Source organism: Camelus bactrianus, chromosome 27 (genome assembly GCF_048773025.1).
Source record: "Camelus bactrianus isolate YW-2024 breed Bactrian camel chromosome 27, ASM4877302v1, whole genome shotgun sequence".
NCBI classification, from domain to species: Eukaryota; Metazoa; Chordata; class Mammalia; order Artiodactyla; family Camelidae; genus Camelus; species Camelus bactrianus.
The window spans coordinates 25,732,525-25,753,721 of NC_133565.1; the positions used below are offsets into that span (position 1 = coordinate 25,732,525).

The 21,197-nt window shown below is 53.9% G+C and overlaps 2 protein-coding genes across 7 annotated transcripts in view; one reads left to right on the top strand and one right to left on the bottom strand.

Moving 5' to 3' along the window:
* The window catches only part of TICRR (TOPBP1 interacting checkpoint and replication regulator), a 36,100-nt gene extending 34,724 nt beyond the window's left edge, over positions 1-1,376 (top strand). For all 3 annotated transcript variants that reach the window (XM_074354337.1, XM_074354338.1, XM_074354339.1), the window contains one exon: positions 487-1,376. In XM_074354337.1, the coding sequence (XP_074210438.1) occupies positions 487-599 (113 nt within the window). In that variant the 3' untranslated portion in view covers positions 600-1,376. The remainder of the gene's footprint in view (positions 1-486) is intronic.
* Positions 1,377-1,711: 335 nt separating this feature from the next.
* Positions 1,712-18,265, bottom strand: KIF7 (kinesin family member 7). Of its 4 annotated transcripts, none has more exons than XM_074354341.1 (19): positions 18,110-18,265; positions 15,981-16,332; positions 14,479-14,679; positions 13,695-14,088; positions 12,908-13,442; positions 12,277-12,393; positions 11,446-11,673; positions 10,453-10,598; positions 9,968-10,083; positions 9,635-9,781; positions 8,231-8,433; positions 6,937-7,134; positions 6,392-6,517; positions 6,019-6,195; positions 4,823-5,038; positions 3,902-4,108; positions 2,960-3,158; positions 2,730-2,876; positions 1,712-2,512 (listed from the first exon to the last, which is right to left on the bottom strand). In XM_074354341.1, the coding sequence occupies exons 2-19, from the start codon at positions 16,306-16,308 to the stop codon at positions 2,145-2,147; spliced, it is 4,053 nt and encodes a 1,350-aa protein (XP_074210442.1). In that variant the 5' UTR covers positions 16,309-16,332; positions 18,110-18,265; the 3' UTR covers positions 1,712-2,144. The 4 variants fall into 4 exon arrangements, with proteins under 4 accessions (XP_074210442.1, XP_074210441.1, XP_074210443.1 ...); XM_074354340.1 differs by having other exon boundaries at positions 1,712-2,518; XM_074354342.1 differs by lacking the exon at positions 18,110-18,265 and having other exon boundaries at positions 1,712-2,518; positions 14,479-14,762; positions 15,981-16,120.
* Between the last annotated feature and the right edge of the window lie 2,932 nt (positions 18,266-21,197).

Below are 21,197 nucleotides of genomic sequence, written 5' to 3' on the forward strand. Positions count from 1 at the left end.
TATACTCCCAAGTTTCTGTGTGTTCAGGCTGAAAGGCCTGGCTGCTGTAATCAGTCTTCAGACTAGGATTCCCCTGGACCCCACCTGGAACAGAACAGTACTGAGCCTGTTAACTACACCGGTTAGAGAGGTTTCCTGCTGCTGCTAGAAGGGAAGCGGGGGGAGTGCAGGAAGCAGGGGGTCTTCGGTGGTTCTCTTCCCTCAAGACCATGATATAAATCATGCAAAATAGCATAAACCTCACACATCTGAGACAAAAAAGAACGTGCCAACTATCAAACCGAAGTGCCACGGGTACTCTGCGTCTGCAGTTACGTGTTGCTGTCGGTGTCAGGGTGGAGAGCCTTATAGAAAGTAGAGGTAATGTTTCTGCGGGATGAGAGCCTACAAGCAATGCTGGTTTTCTTAAGTCCATCTTCACATGTAACCCTATGCAGTTCAAGCCCATTTTCTTCCTACATGCTGAGTCTTTCTGCCTTTTTCTAGATGAGGATGTGGATGTATTTCCTCCCACCACAGAAGACTCTCCTTTCAGCCGAGCATTCTCCAGGAGACGCCCCATCAGCAGAACTTATACACGGAAGAAGCTGATTAGCTAGTTAGGATGGAACTGGTTGGGGGACCTGTAACTACAAACACTACTGAGCTTGCCCAGAGCCACAAACAGTGCACTCCCCGACAGGAGAGGTTCTCTGAGAGCAGTCTTCTCTGGACGTATAAGGAATTCCAGACACATACCATAAGGGAATTCTTAGCAACGTACCCAGAAACTGGGTTCATCTGAGCCATGGCACCACTGGTCTGCTCATCATATGTAACTCTCAGCTTCCTGCACAGAAACAGGAATAACCAGGGCTTAATGGAACTGAGGAAATTTAAAGGATGAAGGTAAGGTCAGCCAGATCCCCAAGGGCACAAAGAAACTGGGGGCCTGGTCCCAAGCCTCCTTGACTGTGGTCAGCTTTCAGATTCCTACTAGAATGCCTTCAAGTTTTCAAATCCCCCTTGTGGGATCCATCCACCCCCAAGCCCAGCCCTAATCCACGATGCCTGCCCTGTGTCAGGGAAGTGGTACAGCTGGTGGTAGAACCCAGAGGCAGCCTGGGAGTCAGGAACCAAATAAGGAACTGAGACCAAGATCCCCTTCTAGCCCCACCCCAACCATGACTGTGGTAAGTCAGACCACACTGCTTCATTTGTGAGATGGGAGGACTGTTACACAGGTCCCTCGCAGAGCTGCTGTAAGCCTGGAACCCCAAGACAGAGGCAGTGCTTGGAGATGGAAGCAGCTTACACAAAGTAAAAGACTGTGTCATGGGGGCAGAATAAATGTTTTGCATTCTCTGTCTAACAATAAAATCATTTCTAGCTACTTAGCATTCAGGGTATTTCTGCATACTGTTCCAGCCTGAGCTTAACTACAACACCGGTCCAGCTCCAGTGGTTTCCGGAGCAGTCACATCTCAGCGTCTGCCCTGGAAGCCAGCCAGTCCATGGCACTGTTCCCACCATTCACAGGGAGACTCACTTGAGTCTTGGACCCACCCAGAGCACCAGCTTGCTGTCGAGTTTGGCCAGGTGCCTGGCCAACCATGAAGGCTGATTCAGAGCTGTCTCACCGTCTCTGAAAAGCTTTCAAGCTTGTTGTGTCCCCAAATCTGAGTCCTATTCTGCTCTTGTAAATCAGACCCTAGAAACTCCCATTTCTCCCTCCAGAGATTATTGTCATTTATTACAAAATGGTTTTAGAAAATCCTAAAACTGCTAAGCTTCCCAGCTCCCCCCATATACATAAGACCATTTAAACCACAACCCTGTTGCCACTGACTGTTCTGTGACAGGCCTTGGCTGAACCGCAGAACCAATGCATACACATAGGCTTAAGACTGGAACAGTCCTGAAACTCAAGCCAAAAGGTGGCAATCGGGTACCGCAGCTTAATGGAAGTGAGTGGTAGGAACCTGCATCTTTTTTAAGAAGTGACTTGAGTCCAGTTCTGGGCTGTGGCCCAGATTTGTTAACTCCAATTAGATCAGGACCTGATTTAGAGTTTGAGGTAAGGACACCTTCACAGAAGCAAGTGCAGGTGGCACAGCTGTCAGCAGGCTCCAAGCTCCCTCCAAGGCCAGCTCTGCCCCAAGAGCCTAGAGGGGGTTTTTCCTGACGTCAATCATCCCTGGGCTGGTCCTTCGCAGGTCCCGCCGGGGCTTGGGCAAGGATCCGAGGTTCCAGGGGAGACCCACCTCACCCACAGGTAGCACTCGCCCCACCAGGGGCTCAGTGGCCTCCCGCTGCCGCAGCTCCTCTGCAGAGCCCTGCTCCTCGCTGCACAGGCTCGAGCGTTTCCATGTCAACGGCAACGGGGCGTGGACCAAGTCCCGCGTCTCCTCCCGGGTGCGGGGGGCGCCCTCCATGAAGGGGGGATGCCAAAGTGGCTCAGGTGCTGGGTGGGGCTCGTCTTCACTTACAGGGGCTGGTCTGTTCTCCAGGCACAGGGTCCTCTTCTCCCCACCTGTCACTGGGAACAACAACACCCTTGTCAGAAATGGAAGTAGCAGCACCTTCCTGAAGTCCTAGCCTCCCAAAGCCCCAGCATGATAATTAACCTATGAAATGACCCAAGAGCTGCAATTAGAGTGGTTTCTAAGCTTTGCTCAAAACAAAGAGAACCTGATGTCAAAGGAAGGCAGAACAAAGCATGAGCCAGCCTGGTGATGGCACACAATTACCCCTGCTCTGGCCTGCAGCATTCATGCCACTCAGCTTCTGTTTCAGTTCCTGGTTTATCCACATGTGGCGACCCAGCTCCTTCTCCAGAACTTGAATCCTGGCCTCATATTGCCTCTTGCTGTCTGCTAACCCTTCACCAAGGTGGTCTAGAGGAGAAAGGCAGAAAGAGGGTGGTGAGGGGCTGTGGGCAGGCGGGGCCCATGAGCGAGTCCGGCCGGCGGGGCCTCACCTCGACTCTGCTGGAGGAGGAGCTGGATGTTCTGCTCATGCTCCTTCTGCTGCAGGGTCAGCTGGCGGTCCATCTCCAGGCGCTGCCGCTCCAGGGCCACCTCCAGCCAGTAGACCAGCCTCTGCTGCTCCTCCAGCTGCATCTCCAGCTCCGAGAAGGCAATCTGCTGCTGGTGCTGCTCCTCTCGGAGTGTCACCACCTGTCTCAAGACAGCCAGCTCAGCTCCCAGTGTTGGCTCCCTTCACCCAGGGAATCCTCAACCAGGGACAGCGGGTATTTGGCCAACTTGCCACCACCACTGTCCCACTGCAGATGTCACTGAGAAATCACCAGGCTCTCCTGCTGAGCCAGGATTTGGCCTCAGACGCCTTCTCAACAGTGTTCTAGGCAGCGATTTCCAAATGATTAGAGTTGGCTCTCAAGACGAATCTTTTTTGCCATCCCTGCCTCAAAACCCTTAATCACACACTAAGAAGCTTCAAGGCAGAGCCTCAAACTGGGATTTTAAGGAGGCCAAGATTTCTCAACCTCAGCACTAGTGACGGTTTGAGCCTAATATTTCTTGGTTGTCAGCGCCGTCCTGTGTGTCGGGTGTTTAGTGCATTGCTGGCCTCTACCCTAACTATTGCGACAACCAAAAGTATCCCCAGACATGGCCAAATGTCCGGGGCGGGGGCAAAATCATACCCCTTTGACAACCACTGTTTTGGGCAAGAGCCACCCTGAAGGTGGCAATCAGACCGGAAAGGGAGGTTGGAGGAAACCAGGTCTTAGTTTCAGTAAGTAAAATAGGCTTGAAAGAGGAGAGTCTGAAGGAGCCCCGAAGACTAGAGTTGGTCCTGATTCTGTCCTCCCACCCGGGAAGAAATCAGTCATTCTCTGGAGTTGCTTCCCTCACACGAGTTCCAGAAGGAGGCAGAGGTTTGTGGACTGGTGACCCACCTTGTCGAAGTACTTGCAGAGAAGGGCTCTGGTCTCCGAGGACGAGAGATAGCTGAGCTTGGCCATGAGGTTCATTTCGCACTGGGACAGCAAGGAGGCCGAGGCCCGTAGCACCCGCTGGCGGCACGTGATGGCCTCGTTCTTGTACTCGATGGCAGCATCCAGGGCCTCGATGGCCTCGTCCAGCTGGAACAGTGTCCTCTCCTCCTGAAGGGACACAGGGACGTGTGGAGGGGGAGTACTGGCCTCCTGCACATGGGATGCCTGCTCCCTGAAAGACAAGAGCCCTAGGCAGACTCATGATGGTCTCACGTAGCCACAACCAAGCCCTGTGTATCTCCTTGTCCTGAGCATGCAGTCAGCAAGTCAAGCTAGGCGCCACTGCCCCCGATGGCAGAACAGGGATGGTGCCATCACAGCCTGGACCCCGGGGTTGGGGGAGGCCGGGGCTTTCCTAAGAGGCTGCTCTGAAGTGCGAGGCCTCTGGAGTGACCTGCATTCAGGAAGCTCGGGACACTCTGCACTGAAGAGATGGGATCACAGAGTTGGTGGGATCAGAGGCACACAGGGTCTGCTGGGGTAAGTTTCTCTTAACACAGGCCTTCTCTGCCATCAGGAAGGAAAACATAGATGGCCACGAGGTGCGCTGATGTAGCCCCAACTCTCATCCTGTGCAGGGAGTTGAGAGGTGTGAGCACACAGTCAACATGATGCAGGACAAAGGAAGAGTCTGGAGTCCAGCTGGGCGGGACTGAGAGGGCAGTGAGGCCCAAATGTGTGCCAGACAGGTGGACAGGAGGGCAGTCCCCATGCTCTTTGTGAGCTAGCACACAGGAGGAATGTACATCCCAAAGCAGCAAGGCAGACACTCAGCACAGCGGGGGCCGGGGGACCAAGGGAAGTGAGTGGATGGGGACGCACCTCGGGCGACAGCAGGCTGCCCTGCCTCAGTTTGCCATCGATCTCCAGCCGCTGCTTCAGCAGCGAGTCCTTCTCCTGGCGTAGAGCGTCGATCTCCCCGCGGATCTGCTGCTGGCTCTGAGCGCTGCCCTGCCGCAGCTGCCCGCTCTTCTCGGAGAGCTCCTTCTCCAGATGCTCCAGCCGGCTGGACACTCGTACAATGTCCTCACTGAGGGCCTGGGGGGGCCACCACCAGCAATTAGGGAAGGAGTAGGCCCCATCCTTAAGGGGGCCCAGTCTGGCCATTGGATGCTAAGGATGAGGTGGGTCCTTCCCTGGAGAATCCTGCAGGCCAGTGGAAAGGGGAGTCCTGACAAGGAGGGGATGACAGAGGCAAAGGCAGAGTGGGGTGGTGGAGGCCTGTCACAGAGATGACACAACATGAGTTTGTGATGGGAATTATGGGGAATTAGTGGCCAAACCCCAAAGGTCCTTCCAGGAACCTGATGTGGGAGGAAGCGAGGGCTCTAGCGGCTGAGGGAAATGCCCGATAATCCAGCAGCACCTGAACCCCCTCGGACTCCATGATGGCAGGAGAGGGTCTGAAACCCTGTGGGAATCCAGCCCAGCGGAGCACCTGCTCCTGGGACAGGCTCTGGGCTTTGTGTGTGACACACCCTCTCTCTCTAATCCTCATAGCAACACTGATTCCATTTGACAGAGAAGGACACTGGCTCAGAAGCTTCCTACTTAAGAGGGAGCAATGAAGTAGAGCTGGGGCAGGGGGGTCCAGGTTCCTCTGCCTCCAACGCCAGTGAAGGCCCTTTCTCTGGCCGTACCACCTGTCTATGCCTGCAGCTCCTTGTTCCACCTGCACAGTCCCAGAGCAGGAGGGTGATGAGGTGAAATGAACTGTGGGATAGGTACTTGCAGAAGTTCCTCTACCCATACATCAAAATCTGCATCACAGACACCTTCAAACCCTAGAATTCTTGAGGAATCCATAGGATATAGCCCAGTAGGACACAGCTTCACCTGTCTGGAACTTACCTGGAAGGGCCACCACCTGCAAGAACCTCACCTGTCTAGACCTCACCTGGCAGGGTTATTACACAGAGGGACCTCACCTGATGGAATCTCACCTGGCTGGATCTCACCTGGCAGAAAGTCAGCTGGCAGGCTCTCTCCTGGCTGGACCTCACCTGACAGGGTCTCACCTGGCTGGACCGCAGGCGCTTGCTCTCCAGCCCCGTCTTCTCCTGCATCAGGGCCTCCTTCTTGGCCAGGATGGCCTCCCGCTTGTGAAGCTCCTCCCCCAGCTCCTCCAGCGCCCGTCGCTGCTGCAAGACCTTCTCCATCTCCTGGTCCAGCCACTTCTTCTGCTCTTCAATCTTCTGAGGGACAGCGCGGGAGGTGGGGAGGGAACTCAGCTCTTGCCTCTGGCTGTGTGGGTGGTGTGGGTGGCCACCCGGGTCAGATAGGGAGAATGGTATGCCCACCGGCTGACCCCCAGGGGACCCTAGCAACTGGCCAGGCTGCCCAGCCAGGCTGTGGGTGCTCCTGGGGGTGCAGGCTCAGCCCCAGCCCCACCTGCTGCTGCTCTAGGCTGACCACAGAGCCGTTGCTGCCGCTGCGCCGCTTCCTCTGAAACGCCGCAATCTCTTCTGTTTTGATTTTCAGGATCTTTTGCTGCTGCTCGTGCTTCAGCTCCAGCTCCTGGGGATATGCAGGGTGAGAAGCTCAGTGGGCAGGGCCGTGAGTGGTGCCAGCCTCTTCCCAGTCCCTGTGATCCCCGAAGCCCGCAGGAGTGCCTGCCCTGCCCCCGAGATAGCCCTGTGCAGAGTCCCCCAGCCTCGCCACCGCTCACTGGGGGCCAGAAAACGGAAGCAAATCTTTACAAGATGCCAGTCCCCTTGTATTATTCACTGAATTCTCACCCTAGCCTTGAGTTTCCTATAACTCTCCTCACTTTCAGGTGAAAAACAAACTCAAGGAGGCGCAGTGACCCCCTTAGTAAGGTCAGGTGGCTGTAAGCACTGGGACCAGGACAGAGCCTGCCTGGGCTCCCCTGGCTGCGCCCCCAGCTTGGCCTCCAGGGCCGGGACACAGGCACCGAACTCGGCCGAGCACCCGACCTTGACACGGTGCTGCCGCTTGTTCATCTCCATCTCCAGGCGCCGCTTCTGCTCTGTCTCCTCACGGAGCCGCCTCTGCAGCTGCCCCTGCTGCTGCCGCATGAGCTGCACGTTCCTCTCGAGTTCCTGCAGCCGCTTCTCGCTCTGGGCCGACAGCGACACCAGCCGCTCCGTTGCCTGCTTCTTCTCCTTCAGCACCTGGGACCATCACAGCCTCCGCTGGGCCACGCACAGGGGCTGCTGCGAGCCTGGCGCCACCTGCTGCTGCTCAGGGCTCAACAGGGACTCAATAGGGGTGGGCAGGATGGAAGGATGACAAATAGGGACAGACAGAGGGGAAAACAGGTGGATCAAAAGACTACTAATAGTAGCTACCATGACATGGATTGTGGACCAGGCACTATACCAAGTGTTCTCTGTATGCAAAATAAACCCAACAATCTTATGGAAATGTGTATTATTCCTACTTAACAGATTAGGAAACTGAGGCACAGAGAGCTTAGGAAACTTAACCAAGGTCACTCAGCTAGTAAATGGCAGAGCCAGGATTCAAACCCAAGCAGTCAGGCTCCAGGACCTGTGCTCTTTTTTTTTTTTTTCCAGAACCTGTTTTCTTGACAGCTCCACTGTACTGTCTCTTGGACACCTGAACTGAGAAAGAAGGAATGAGTGATGGATGGACAGCTGCAAAGATATGTGGATGGAAGCGTGGATGGATGGACAGGATCACATAAAGGTAAAACACAGGATGGACCGATAATGCAAGGATGATAGAAACGAACAGTAAGACAAATGGATAGACATGTAAATGGACCGTTAGTCACATCAACTGATAAAGGGATAAACAGATGGGTTAGACAGACACATGGACTGGTGGGTGGACAGACAGAGGGATGATGGGATGGAGAGGGGAGTGAATGGAGCTAGAAGGGTAGACCCATGGGATGGAGGGAGGGGGGCTACATGATGGAGTTTAAAAAAAAAGGTGCCATTTCTTTCGATGCCCACCCCTCACCCTCTCATTGGTCTCCTAGATTGTCTTCAGATAGGCCCCTTCCCCTGCTTCTGCTGTGTTTAAAGCTGAGCCAACCTCTAGCACTGCCAACATCCATCTAATACCAGCCTCACCCTGGGAGACCAAGAGGGCGTTAGCACCGGCAGCCAGGGCTGGGGCGTGAGGGCCTCAGCATCCACAGGTTCCACAGTGAGCTCGGGCTCCAGGACTCCCATGTTTTGATCTCAGGACCCCAGCCTGGGAGGCTGCAACCACCACCCCTGGGGTCCTGACACTGACCTGGACTTGGCTCTGTGCGGCAGCAACCCTCTTGCGGAACTCCTGGAGCTGGGAACGGTCGCAAGCATCCTGCGGCTCCTTGCCCTCAAGCTCCCGCAGCTGCCTCTGGCCATCACTCAGCTCAGCCCGCACCCGCTCCGCCTCCTGCTCCAGCTCCTGGATGCGCTGGCTGTGCTGGCGGTTCAGGGCCTGGGCCGCCTTCCCTGGAAGAAAGGAGGGCCGCGTCAGCACAGGCAGCCCCTCTGCCCGCAGGGGATCATTGGTTCATCCCTCTGGGCAGCCTGGACACCTACGTGGATTCTACCATGCCTTTGTACCCCCGGGAGTTACTTAATATTTTTCTTTAAATTGATTCATTTTTAAAAATAGCCTTATCCACAGCCGTGGCCCAGAGAAATTACGAGTTAACTAGTTTTATTTTTACCTAATATATGCTAAAGTAAATATATACCTTGAGCCCATATACAACTAAGCCTCTAGAGCTAACTACCATTTGCAGGAAATATGGAAGACAGAGGAGCAAGCTAAATGGCACCACAAGGAAGGTAACAGGCAAACCCAGAACATTCGAAGTTTGGAACATTTACAGGATGACTGTGAAGAGGTGAGAGAAGGGAGATTTCAGAGACCTAACGAGCAAGTACAATGTGTGGACAAGTCTGGAGCTGCACACAGACACTGCTGAAGAACTGCTTCTGCTCGGGGCATTGGGAGGCTATTTGTTTTTTAAGATGTGCTGATGGCATATTGGTTAAAAGTCCAAAAAGAGGCAAACTGAAATGTATAGGGATGAAATGACATAATGTTTGGGATTTGCTTCAAAATATTTCAGCAAAGGCAAAAGGGAGGGATGAAACAAATGTGGGCAAAGCTTGGAAATGCTAAATCTGATGATGGTTGTGTAGGGCCCCACTGCAGTTGTCTCTCCTTCTCTTTTGTCTGAAATTTTTCCCAAAGCATTTTGTAGTAAATAAATACATAACTACTAAAATAAAAATGTTCAACTGGTCACCACCAAAAATCGTCCCCTGCCTGTTCACCCATATCACCAGTAGTAGCTGTAGCATGATCTGAGGTTATTGTTTGCTCCCCAGAACTGGGAGATCCTGTGCCTAGCACAGTGCCTGATACAGCAGAAAACTGATAAATAATAATAATGGGTAATGCTTCCTGAATGTTAGTCTAAGCACTCTACCTGAATTAACTAATTTCAACAACCTATAAAGCAGATACAATTACTATGTCCATTTTAGAGATGAGAAAACTAAAGCACAGAGGGGTTGTCCTACCTGTTCAAGGTTACACAGCTGGAAGAAGCTGGGCTGGTTACCAAACCTGAGCCATCTGTACCCTGCTCCTAACCACCCTCATGTGGGAGGCCCACCCCAAAGCCCACCCCCTCACCTGTGCGGACCAGCTCGCCAATGAGCTCCTCCTTCATGCGGATGTTGATGGCCAGTTCACGGATCTTCTGCTGGGCCTGGGCCAGCCGCCATTCAGAGGCAGCGGGGGCCTGGCGGGGCCGAGCTGGGGCCTTGCTCTCACCAACCACTGTAATAGTACAACTGTCAAGGCCACAGCCCCATCTGACAGTTGGGGAGACAGAGGAAGAGAGAGGAGGGGAGGGGCATGCACTGGCCAGGGGCAGCAGGGATGTGTGGACTATCCAAGGTGGCCAGTCCAGGACCATGAAGGGGAGAAGGGGTCAGAACCATCTATGCACCCCAGCCAGCTCACCTCTGGGCCCCAGGATGGCTGCACCCAGCTCCTCCAGGCAAAGCTCTGGGCCCTTCCTGTTAAGTAGACTGCCTGGGTGGGCCCCCATCCTCTGGCTCCACTTACTGATCCCGTTCCTGGAGGGCAGAAGAAGGAGTCCGTACCCCTCCCCAGACCCTGCCCAGCTCAGCCACCTCCTGGGCCCAGGAGGGGAAGAGACACCACCAGGCCTTCCATCCCCCAGGGTCACTATAACCCCAGGGTACCAGTCTGGCAGAACTCTGAGGCCAGCGGCTAAGCTCAGAGGACACAGGGCAGCTAGGGGCACCAAGGGCTCAGAACCAGGAGGCCTGGGCCCACCCATCCCAGCGACAACCCTTGGTTCAGAGCCCACAGTCCCTGCCCAAGGGCCAGCCATGGTGATGTAGGTGAGGGCACCCTGAGACCACAGTAGGATCCTCCTCCTTGAGCTGGTCGTTGTCAGGTGGGCAGCAGGTCCCACTCACCTGCGCAGGTGCAGAGTCCGTCGAGGCGGCTCCTCCTCCCCTTCCTCCTCCTCCTCCTGCTCTTCCTCTGATGCAACTGAAGAGCCACTTCCCAGCCTGTCTACTTCTGCCGGCAACTTGGCTCCAGCCTCCCTACCATTTGCCACCTGTGAGGGGGATGCCAGGGTTTCAGGCCAGGAAGCCTCCAGGGCATTCTCCATCAGCCATTTCCCATCATCAAGTCTTTGCTCCCACTTATGCCCTACATTGCATGACCTCCTCACATCCCTACCTCTTCACTCTCCCTTACCTTTAAGATCTAGTTCAAACGACACCTTTTCAGTCTCAAGTTGGAGCAGGAGCTTTCTCTTTCCTCCTTCCCCTTCTCTGCTCCCATAGCACCTGGCCCTTCTCAGGAGACAATCTGCCCTTTCAATCTTGTGTACAGGTCATCAGCACCCAAGCCTTATTTCACCAACAACACCCCCCCAGAGTGGAGGGGGCATAACAGACTTCTACAAACCCACATCCTCCCTTGCCTCAGTCCCTCTGGCCTTTAGAGCTCAGATGACCCAGAGCTTTCAGGCAGATGCAAGAACAGCCTTTGTCCAAAGGCCCCAAGTGAGAGAACTAGAAGCAGGACACCAGACTCAAGGAGAAGATCAGAGCTCATGGAAAAGTGAACTTGCAAAGAAAGGCATCCAAAGACAGAGAAGATGGCCTCAGAGGTGATAAGCTCCACATCTTTGGAGGTATGCAAGCTTTCCATTCAGTACTGGAAGCCAAGCAATCTCCAGCTACTCCAGAAATCTCAATGAAACCAGATCCTTCTGAGAGGCCCACTGAGTTACCCAAATTTTGGTGCTTCCTCTAGGGACACCAAAAAGGGGCTTCTCATGGCTGGTCCCATGTGAACATGGGATGAGGAACACACTCCCCAGCATCACCTTTCCCCTGCCCAAGCCTGCCTAGGCCAACAGGCCCAGCAAACACCCAGCCTCACCATCTCCTCACCTCTCTCCAATTCTCAGAGCCAACTTCATCTCCAGAAAGGCAGGCAGGGGGCACCATGCCCAGCACATGGTTGTGGGTACCCCCCAGAGGGGCTGTGTGGGGCCGGGGCACATAGGACCCAGGAGGCAGGCCCTGCAGGACCCCTGGGGCCCCCAAACCAGGCCGCACCAGCTCTAGTCGCAACCTCAGCTCTGCCATCTCCTCCTGCTGCTCACGAAGACGGTCACTCTGTAAGACACAGTCAAGGTGCTGATGAGGGATGCAGATGTGGGAGAGGTGAGGTACAGGGATGCTGATAGGTAGAAGTGTAAGAAACTGAAGAACACATCTGAGGCCACCCCGCTCTCTCTGGGCAAAAATAGAGGAGGACCAAAAATACCTCTGACCACCTCATGGTGTCCCTCCTTCCCACACACTGTATTAGGTCAGGTTCAATCTCATTCATCCTGCCACATCCTACCTAACTCTCCCTCCACACCAATCCTCCACGTCCATGCCACTTATTGCCACCAGAGGGCGCCAAGAGCAACGCTGACCCAGTTACTTTGGGTAAGGTTAAGTACCCCCTCCAAAAAGGGAGCGCTCTGGAGTTTCACCCTGCTGTCTCTCGAGTCCTGCCTCCCGTCCATGCTCAAAACCACCCCGCACACCCACTTGCACCAACCTGTTCCTCATCTCCACACTGTTGCTCATGTTGTGCACCCCGTATCTCTACTCAATCTGCCAGAATCCTGCCCTGGCTAACTTCCTCTCATCCCCAGGCTCAGCTTCTTAGTTTCAACTCCTAACGGAAGTGCCCCTCCTCCCACTGTGGAAGAGGGGTGGCTTCACCTGCAGTTTGTATTGCTCCATGGCATCCTCTAGCGCAGCCAGAAAGTCTCGGTTCTCCTCTTCCAGTCGGGCCACCTGGCTTTGCAGGGCCAGCAGCTGCAGTGCCCCTTCGTCTTCCTATGGGGCAGGGAGAGCAGCTTCAGGGACAGAAGTTGGCAAGACAAGCCTGCCTGGCCCTGGGACACCTCCCTGCCCTGCCAGGGGCTCCTCTAGTCCTGCTTGCTACTCTGCTCCAAGCCCTGCCTGCACTAGGGGTTCCAGAACCCACCTGGCTTGCGGTCCCCTCTGCAAGCCATTGGGCCATCTTTTGTAATTATTAACCATATTTTCATTAGCAATTATTACATCACCACTATTATTAAGAACACCTTAGCTTTCACCAGCGTGCTGGGCACTTGTTACAACTTCAGCCCTTACAACATCCCCAGGAGGTAGATACTAATGTTATCCCTACCTTTAGATAGAGGCCCTGAGACTCGGTGAGCTTAAGGAAAGTGATCAAGATAATCAGCATAAGAGCCTCTAAATCCTGAATGTGCTCTGCTAATGGGGCACAGCTGGCTGTGTGAAGATCTTTTTCCCCATCCCTCCCACTCCCCGCCTCTCCATCCCCGGCTCCCAGGAGCCACACCTGGCCCTTGGCCACCTTTCGCCCGCTGGGCCCCTGCGTGGCTTGCTCCTCCGCCGAGGCACTCTCGATGCCACTGTCGGGCCCAGAGGCGGAGCTCAGGGCACTGCGCTCGCCCTCGACGGCGCACAGCCAGTCGCGCACCTTGCGGGCAGCGGCGCCGGGCAGCCCAGACTCGGCCTGCAGCTCAAGCAGGAGGCTGTAAGCGGCGTCGGTGCGGGCCCGGTAACGCGCGCACTCAGCACCCAGGCGGGCAGCGGCCTCGGCCTCGGCGGCGGCAGGGCCCGTGGCGCGCCGGCCACGGTGGATGATGCGCGTCTCCGAGCGGTGCCGTGGCGGCCCCCGCGCACCGGCCACTGCCTCCTCCGGCGCCCGCTCCGCCTCTGGCCGCCAGTTGACAGTGGCGCGGTTGCGGATGTTCTGGGCGCGGCTGGCGTAGTTGAGGGTGTTGAGGGTCTCATCGAAGTCAGAGGAGGAAGGGCTGACACAGGCGATCATCACTGTCTTGGCATTCCCGCCCAGTGAGTCTTTAAGGATCCTGAGGACGCCAGGCGAGCCGTGTCAGGGGCCCCAGAGTGCCAGGGCCAGAGGTCCAGACCGCAAATCAGGTCTGACCCTCGGCGTGGTTCCCCGTGGGCCAGATACCCCGTCTGGGTGGACAGCGAGCCCCAGAAGCCAGGTGGGGATCCATCCCACAGTCGCCTCCCCCTACCCCCAGATGCCAGACAGGAGCCATGACAAACTAGTGTGGCGCTCGGGGCCCCTTCTCCATGGTCATCTGGCGGCTCACCGGGTGATCTTGGAGTCCCGGTAGGGGATGTGACTGCCGCGGCGCTGGGGGTCACCCAGGGCGCTGATGACGTTGCCGAGCGCCAAGAGGCTGCTGTTGATCTGGATGCTCTCCTTGAGCCGCTCGCCTGTGCTGCCCGTCTTGAGCACCCTCTCTGAGCCCGCCAGGTCCACGAAGTGGAACTTGGAGATGAGCAGCTGGCCCGCGGCAGGTCGGGGCAGGCGGCTGGGGGCGCGCCCCCGCTGCTCCAAGGTCACGGTGAAGACAGTGTGTGAGCGGCTGGAGAGGCGGTTGAGGTGTGTGGACCCCGTGTGCCGCGCTGCATTGCCCATCTCCAGGAGGCTCAGCACCTCGTCCAGGCCCTCCACATCGACCTCCTTCACCCCACACAGCACTGCAGGCACAGAAGGCAGTGAGCTCAGGGCAGGGGCAGCCTGAGACTCACCAGCTAGGACAGCAGGCAGAGCAGGGCTGGTCCTCTACAGCTCTTCCTGACTCAAGGGCCCCTTCCCCACGCCTGGGGAGGGGGTGGTTCCTGCTCATCCTGGTTGGGGCTTAAGGGGCTCCAGATTCCCCCAAGCCCACCTCAATGCTTCTCATTCTAGGTACACAAGTATACCCTGAACTCAGTGGAGACAAGGGAAACAAAAGCAAAATCTTCCAGGGCTTGGGTTTCCCAGTTAGGAGGTACCCTGCGCAGGACAGATAAGCCACCCTAAGTAGGTGAAACCTCCTCAAGCCAGGTACCCACTCCCAGCCAGTGGAGGACCAAGGAGTTCCTCACCAACATTCCCACGATCATCTTCTCGAAGCTGGATGTCACGGCTGGCAGTGCCCACCTCCAGCAGGTCTCGGAACTCCTCTTTGTACACTTCCAGGTAGGACACGTGCACCAGACAGTCAAGCAGGTCATTCTCATCAATCAGCTTGAATGCCTCAGCCATGGCCCGTGGAATGATGCCCTGCTCATCCTCGTGAAGGGAGGCTGGAGAGACATTGCAGGGCCTCCTGCCACCAGGCCTGCAGCTGGACATGGCACCCACAAGGCTCAGAAGCTCCTGCCAGCAACTGGAGGATGGGGCTCCAATGTGGAAGAGGCAGCAGCAGAGGGCAGGATGGGCTCGGTAGCCCAAGCCAGGCCATGCTCCAGGGTGGTCAGGCAGAATTTCAGAGTTGGAAGCAACCTCTCAAGACTCAACTATCCCCTTTCATGATGTAAGCATGCCCTCTACTACAACCTGCCAGACGGTCACTTACCCTTTGATTACTCCTGGGGACTCATTACCATAGTCTATGCTCAGTTACCTAAAGGACCTCCTAAGTTTATTCCAAGGAATTAATAAGAGGATGTTCAGAGCACACTCTTCTTCATGACTTAAAAAAAATGCAAACATTCTAAGTGTCCATCCTAACATCCAATAGGGGATCTGGTTAAATAAGTTACCTTATATTCACAATGGCATGCCAGGCAGCCATGAAAATTTGATTGAAGAATATTTAATGATATGTAGAAATGTTCGTGATGTATTGTTAAGAAAATAAAAAAGGATACAAAAGAGTGGGTAAAACATAACACCATTTTTCCCTTGTCTCTTTTTCCCTTTTTTAAATTTTAATACCATTTGTTTAAAGTATAATAATTTTCACCAAGAAAGAAACTGAAATGCTAACAGGGTGAGTGATTTCTGAAATGCAATTAGCAAGTGAAGTTTTATTTTATATATCTGTTTTTCTGCATTTCCCTAATTTTCCACAACAAACATGTACACTTTTATAACCTAAGAGAAGGCACTACTCCTGAAAAGGAGGCAGTTCCTTCAGTTAGCCCAAAGCATCTCTCCCAAAACTCTGCTCTAGAGCCTCATGGAACCAGCCCGCTTCCCTTCTATGCAGCAACCAAAGCTCATCTCTTCCAGGACAGTCCCCATTCCAACCACTCCAACTGGAACACGGATTCCTGACCCTCGGCAGCCATCCTGACAACCTCCAGAGACAAGGCAACTCCCTGTGCCCTTCCTCCCCGTGAGGTCCCCAGAACCGGACAGTGTGGCCCCATCTCTATGGAACCAAGAAGGCCACTTGCATCCAAGGACTCTTCCTTCCTGCCTTGCCCAGCCCACTGACACAGCTGGTCCCATCCTGGGCTGCAGATCTTAGGAACCCTGACTTCCCGCCCCCAGCATCCCCATCTTCAACAGGGAATGGCAGCAAGAAGGCAGGGGCAGAGATTCAGGAGACACTGAGGCCCCTCAATATGGGCATGGGGCCTCAAGCAGGGTCACTTACCCACACTGGCCTCCCCCATGGTGTACGTCTTCCCGGAGCCTGTCTGACCATAGGCAAAGACGGTGGCATTGAAGCCCTCAAAGAAAGCCTCGACAAGAGGCTGCACGCAGGCCTGATACACAGCCTCCTGCCCGGCATCCTCATCCAGCACTACGTGGAAGCCAAAGTGGCGGTCTCGGCCCAGGGTGACTCGGCCATGCCCCGGCTCCACTCTCAGGCAGCTCTGGTGTCCGTGCAGCAGCTCCTTGGGCAGCAGCGGGCGGACTCGAAGGGCCACTCTCACTGGGGCCTCCTCGGCCCCTGGCAGCCTCTGGGCCTCCAGCCCCATGTTGAGAGACGGCTGCTCCCAGCCCTGTGGAGAGAGGAAGAAGTCCTTGCCATCAGCACCTGGACTCACCTTACAGGTGACCTGGAGCCAGATCCTATAGCTCCTGACCTTGGAGGGATAAAAGAGAGGGTGCTCAAAGTTTGGAACATCCTGTGCTCCATCCTGGTGCCCAAATGCCGCAAGGGCCATGATATAGTCCTCCACAGTAACATTTCATGGCCCCCAGCACTGGCAAAATAAGGTTCTAACTCCTCTACTTGACATCCAAGGGCTTCTGTGTTCCAGCTGCATCCTTCCCCTGTGACCCCATCTCCTAGAAGGAAGACACAGACACACATGCATACAAGCAGCACCACACCAGGGATCTCTTTTCCCCAACACCCACTTTTTCATTGTCTCTGCCTTTGTCACCTCACACCCTCTGCTCCACCTTCTTCAAAAAAGTCAGCAGATCCTTTGAGACCAAGGCCCCACCATCAAATATTGCCAATTCCACCTCCTAAATACCAAGTTCACCTGCTTCTCTCCATCCTATTTCCAAAGCCCTGGTTCTGGCTGCCGCCATCTTGACAGGATGGCATTGACCTCACTGACCTGAGTCTCCCTGCGCCCTCCTACACGGCAACCAGGGGAATATTTTAAAAATGTAAATACAATCATGTCACTCTCCTGCTTAAAATCCCCCCAAAAGAAGCAAAAGAGGCTCCCCAATGCCCTAGAGATTCAAAGCCTTAACAGGAAAAAATACTTCAACAAGCCCCTTCTGCCTTGACTATTTACCTCCCGTACGCCTTTCCTCACCTTTCTCTGCCTGCAACACACTCAGTATTGCCCAGGACTCCTCAGCCTTCGTGGTTTAGATTGGTCCCATCTTTTTCAGGGAAGGGCCTCTGCTCTGTGCCCCAACCACTACACACACACACACACACACAATTGCCTGAGGTGCTGCCATCAGCCACTGACCATTCCCTTCCCTTGCAAATGCCGGACTACTCCCTGGTCTCTCCCCACCTCCCAAAACGGGAGCTGTGAGGCCGGGATCCTCCTGTCCCCTTCGTTCTGCATCTTCAGCACCCAGCACAAGATCCGAAGCTTAGTAGCTGCCCAATAGTGATGAATAATCTTCACCAAGGTTATCCTCCCTTATCTTACCGCAGTCCTCAACACTCCCCACCCTCAGGATCATAGCACTTTTTCACTATTTACCTTCTCTAAGCAAAAATAACGGTTCGTTCTTTCATTCAATCATTCAGTCCCTGTTGGGCGCCCAGCCCTAGGGACACAGAAGTAACTGCCACGCACTACTGTGGGCGCCTTCGCGCACCCCTCACCCTGAGCTTTTCCAGTCCCGTATGGCCCCGGCTTCTCCGCTGCCCGGCTCGGGCCACCGCGTTCCCTGCACCGAAGGCGCCCGAACAACACCGGTGCGGTCGGGCGCCCGGGGTAGGGGATAGGGATTCGGAGGCGACTGGCACAGAAGGAGCTCAAGGAAAGTTTGAAGAAGTGATTACAAATGAGGATCCGACTCTCACAGCGCGGGGGCTCGCTCCTCCGGGCCAGGCCCGGAAAGCTGGCCCCAGGCCACGGACTTAGGGAAGGGGAGGCTCCTGCTCGCCCAGAGAGGGGCCTCCAGAAAGCTCGAAAGCAAGGATGAGGGGTCCTCGTGCTCGGTCAGGGCTCCCCAGACGTTGCCGACTCCCAGTGCCACCCGACCCCGGCCTGCATAGGGGAGGGGGCGAGCGTGTGCCTCGCCCCTTCCATCCCGGTCCTCGACCTCCACCCATCTGGGGCCCACACCCACCTGCTAGGGGGTGAGCGTAAGCCCCCGGCTGTGCAGTCTAGCTCCAAGCCCCAGCGAGGCGCGCTCGGATGCCGTCATCAGGACCCGGGCCCACCAAAACATCCCGCCCCTCGTCAGCAACCCCGCCCGCCCGGCGCTCGGGGGCGGAGGCGCAAGCCGCGCGGCGCCGGAGAGTCTGTCCGCAGACGGGGCGGGGCGGGGACATGAGGGGCGGGGAATTGGGCGTGGCCTGGGCTGAGGATGGGGGCTCCCCGCCCTGGGTCCTCCAGCACCGCCCGGGGTCCCAAGCGCTGCGCGCCCACCCTGAGACAGACTTGCCGAATTCTGGGGACACAGCGACCAACAAGGCCGGCCTGATTCTCTGAGCTGGAGAAGCCCACCAGCTCATGGAGCGGGGCACCTAAGTCATAATGCAAGTTGTAACAAGTGAGATAATGAAAACCAACCAGGAGACTTATTCGCTCCGCGAAGGGAGGGTGGATTTTCGAACCCTGAGACTGGTTAGCAGTGGCCTAAAGATAAACCGCTATTCGTTCGTTCATCTGTTTGTTCTTTCTCTCAGGTGCAGACCGTCCCTCTTCCCGCCATTGCTACCTCTCTATCGCAACACTCTCCACGCCCCCCAGCATCCACCCACAATCCACTCCATCATCACTCAAGCTATCTTGACTGCTCTCTTCTCCTACCATCAAGCCCTGATTTCCCCTCCTCAGTAGTTCCCAGTCCAGGCAACTCTGTCCTCCACAGCCTTGCTGCCCAAGCCACCACTGTCTCTTGCCTGGGCCACTGCAAAGCCTCTTCACTGGTCTCCCTTCTGCCCCAGTAACACATGCCAATTAAAAAAAAAAAAAAAGTATTTTTAAAGAGCACTAAAGTACAGAAGGAAACAGGTAAGCACAGTCAGTGTCTTGGAGGGTACCCTTCCAACTATTATCCTCTATGTGTCTTGGTCCATTCAGGCTGCTATAACAAAATACCACAGACTGGGTGGCTTACAAACAACAGATATTTATTTCTCATGTTTCTGAGGGCTGGGAAGTTCAAGATGATGGTGCTAGCAGTTTCAATGTCAGGTGACGGCCCACTTCCTAGATGGCCATCTTTTCACAATGTCTTCACATGGCAGAAGGCACGAGCTGGCTCTCTGGGGTCTCTTTTATAAGGGCACTGATCTCAATCATGAGAGCTCACCCTGGTAACCTAATCACCTCCCCAAAGCTCCGCCTTCAATTATCATCACAGTAGGGGTTAGGATTTCAATATACAAATTTGGGGGACTCAAGCATCAGACTACAGCACTGTGATATACAAGCATGTACATACATATACACAAGTATATTATATACATTATAACCTGTCCTATGAAACCGTGAGGTCCTTGAAGGGAATGTGCCTTATTTATCTCCGAGTCTTTCTCCCTTGGCCCAAGACCTGACATAGTCACTCCATAAAGTTTTCTGGTCAAAGTTATTGAAGAAAGGAAGGAAAAACTGACTTTGCATTAACAGAAATATGGATAGGGATCAATATGGCTCATATTTAGGCACAAATGCCAGAGTGGTGCATAGAACATATTTGGATAATGAAGGATCCTCATGATGGCATCTGCTTATGTTTCAGAAGTCAAGTCCCCAAGCTGGATACCAGATAATCCTGTCCTCAGCTCAGAGTCCCTTCTTCTCATTCTTGGTTTCCACTTAATCCTAAACTACCACTTCTTCCCCCAAAAAGGAAAAAATAAAATAAAAAGCATAAACTTGCTTCTCCTCGTATCCAAAAATGCTTCCTTCATTTTAAGACTCACATTTTCTCACATTTTAACATTTCTGAAATTGAGTCACATCTGGCAGTCATTGCCAAGGGAAACTTGGCACCAGGAGAGGCAATATAGGAATGTCCACATGCTGCCTTAAAGAAATGGTGTCTTCACCTCTGCGACCTCTGATGGACTGGTTGCATTGGGAGCATCATGCATGGCTGATTTTAATTAAAATCTAGAAACATATTTGTCGCTTAAAAGGTCATTAGAAAAACTGAATTCTGAGATAGGAATGAAATTTAATTTATTATGTATACAGAAGATTGCCTGTCACAAACAGGCAGTGTAATTAAAGGCTGCAGAGATTGCCAAGTCTCTGAGGATAGATCTATATTAGGAAACCCTCAGTCTCAAGGAGCAGAAACCACAACTTGAAGCGGCTTGAACAATAAAGCCATTTTTTATCTCAGGGAACAGAGAGACCAATGGGAGGAGGGTGATGGGGCAGGTTGAGTCAGTGGCCACGTGACAAGGGACCTGGCTTTTCCATTTCTCCCCTCTGCCATCACCTTCAACCAAAAAACATCCAGAGGGGAAAGAGAGCATTGTGTCACACAGCACTCTCTTTGATTCAAGGGAACTTCTCCTAGGAGCCCTATCATTGGCTTTCGCGCACATCTCTTGTACCATATGGCTTAGGATGTCCATCCTTGCAGTAAAATCACTGGCAAGGGGGCAAAATTACTATAGCTGGCTTGGAATGTGCACATGAGATGAATATGCAAGGGTGTACAGAAGTGTGATGGTTAATTTTATGTGTCGACTTGACTGGGCTGTGAGTTGCCCAGATTTTCAGTCAGATGTTATTCTGGATGTTTCTGTGAGGGCGTTTTTGGATGAGATTAATATTTAAACTGATGAACTTTGAGTAAAGCAGCAGATGCAGAACTAGGGATGTGGAGGGCAGATTGTAAGCCTCTACTCAGATTGCCAACTATGTGTAACCCACATGTCGTCCAAGGGTCAACTGTATATTTATTTCCTACTGATATAAATTTATATACTTCCTATTGGTTCTGTTTCTCTGGAGAACCCTAATACAGGAAGTCATACATAATACCCACAACCACCTCCCAGAATTTTCAAAGCTAAGAGAGGTTAATCAACCAATTCATGTATTATGAAGGACCATCATTCAGATACCAAACATCTATCTGTCAGAAGCTGTGACCCTTCCTACAATATACGATTCAATTAAGGAGAAACTAAAAATGCGAGAATTTGGGAAAAGTAGATCAAACTCTAGTATTCTCTGACATGCTGTGGAAT

What these genes read in the sequence shown, in the direction of transcription:
- KIF7 (XM_074354340.1), bottom strand. Translation starts at nt 16,308, where the DNA reads ATGGGGCTGGAGGCCCAGAGGCTGCCAGGGGCCGAGGAGGCCCCAGTG. An exon ending in CGGACTCTGCACCTGCGCAG is followed by an intron (nt 10,084 to 10,452) that starts GTGAGTGGGACC and finishes TCTGCCCTCCAG; the next exon opens with GAACGGGATCAGTAAGTGGA. An exon ending in CCTCCTCCAGCAGAGTCGAG is followed by an intron (nt 2,877 to 2,959) that starts GTGAGGCCCCGC and finishes TTTCTCCTCTAG; the next exon opens with ACCACCTTGGTGAAGGGTTA.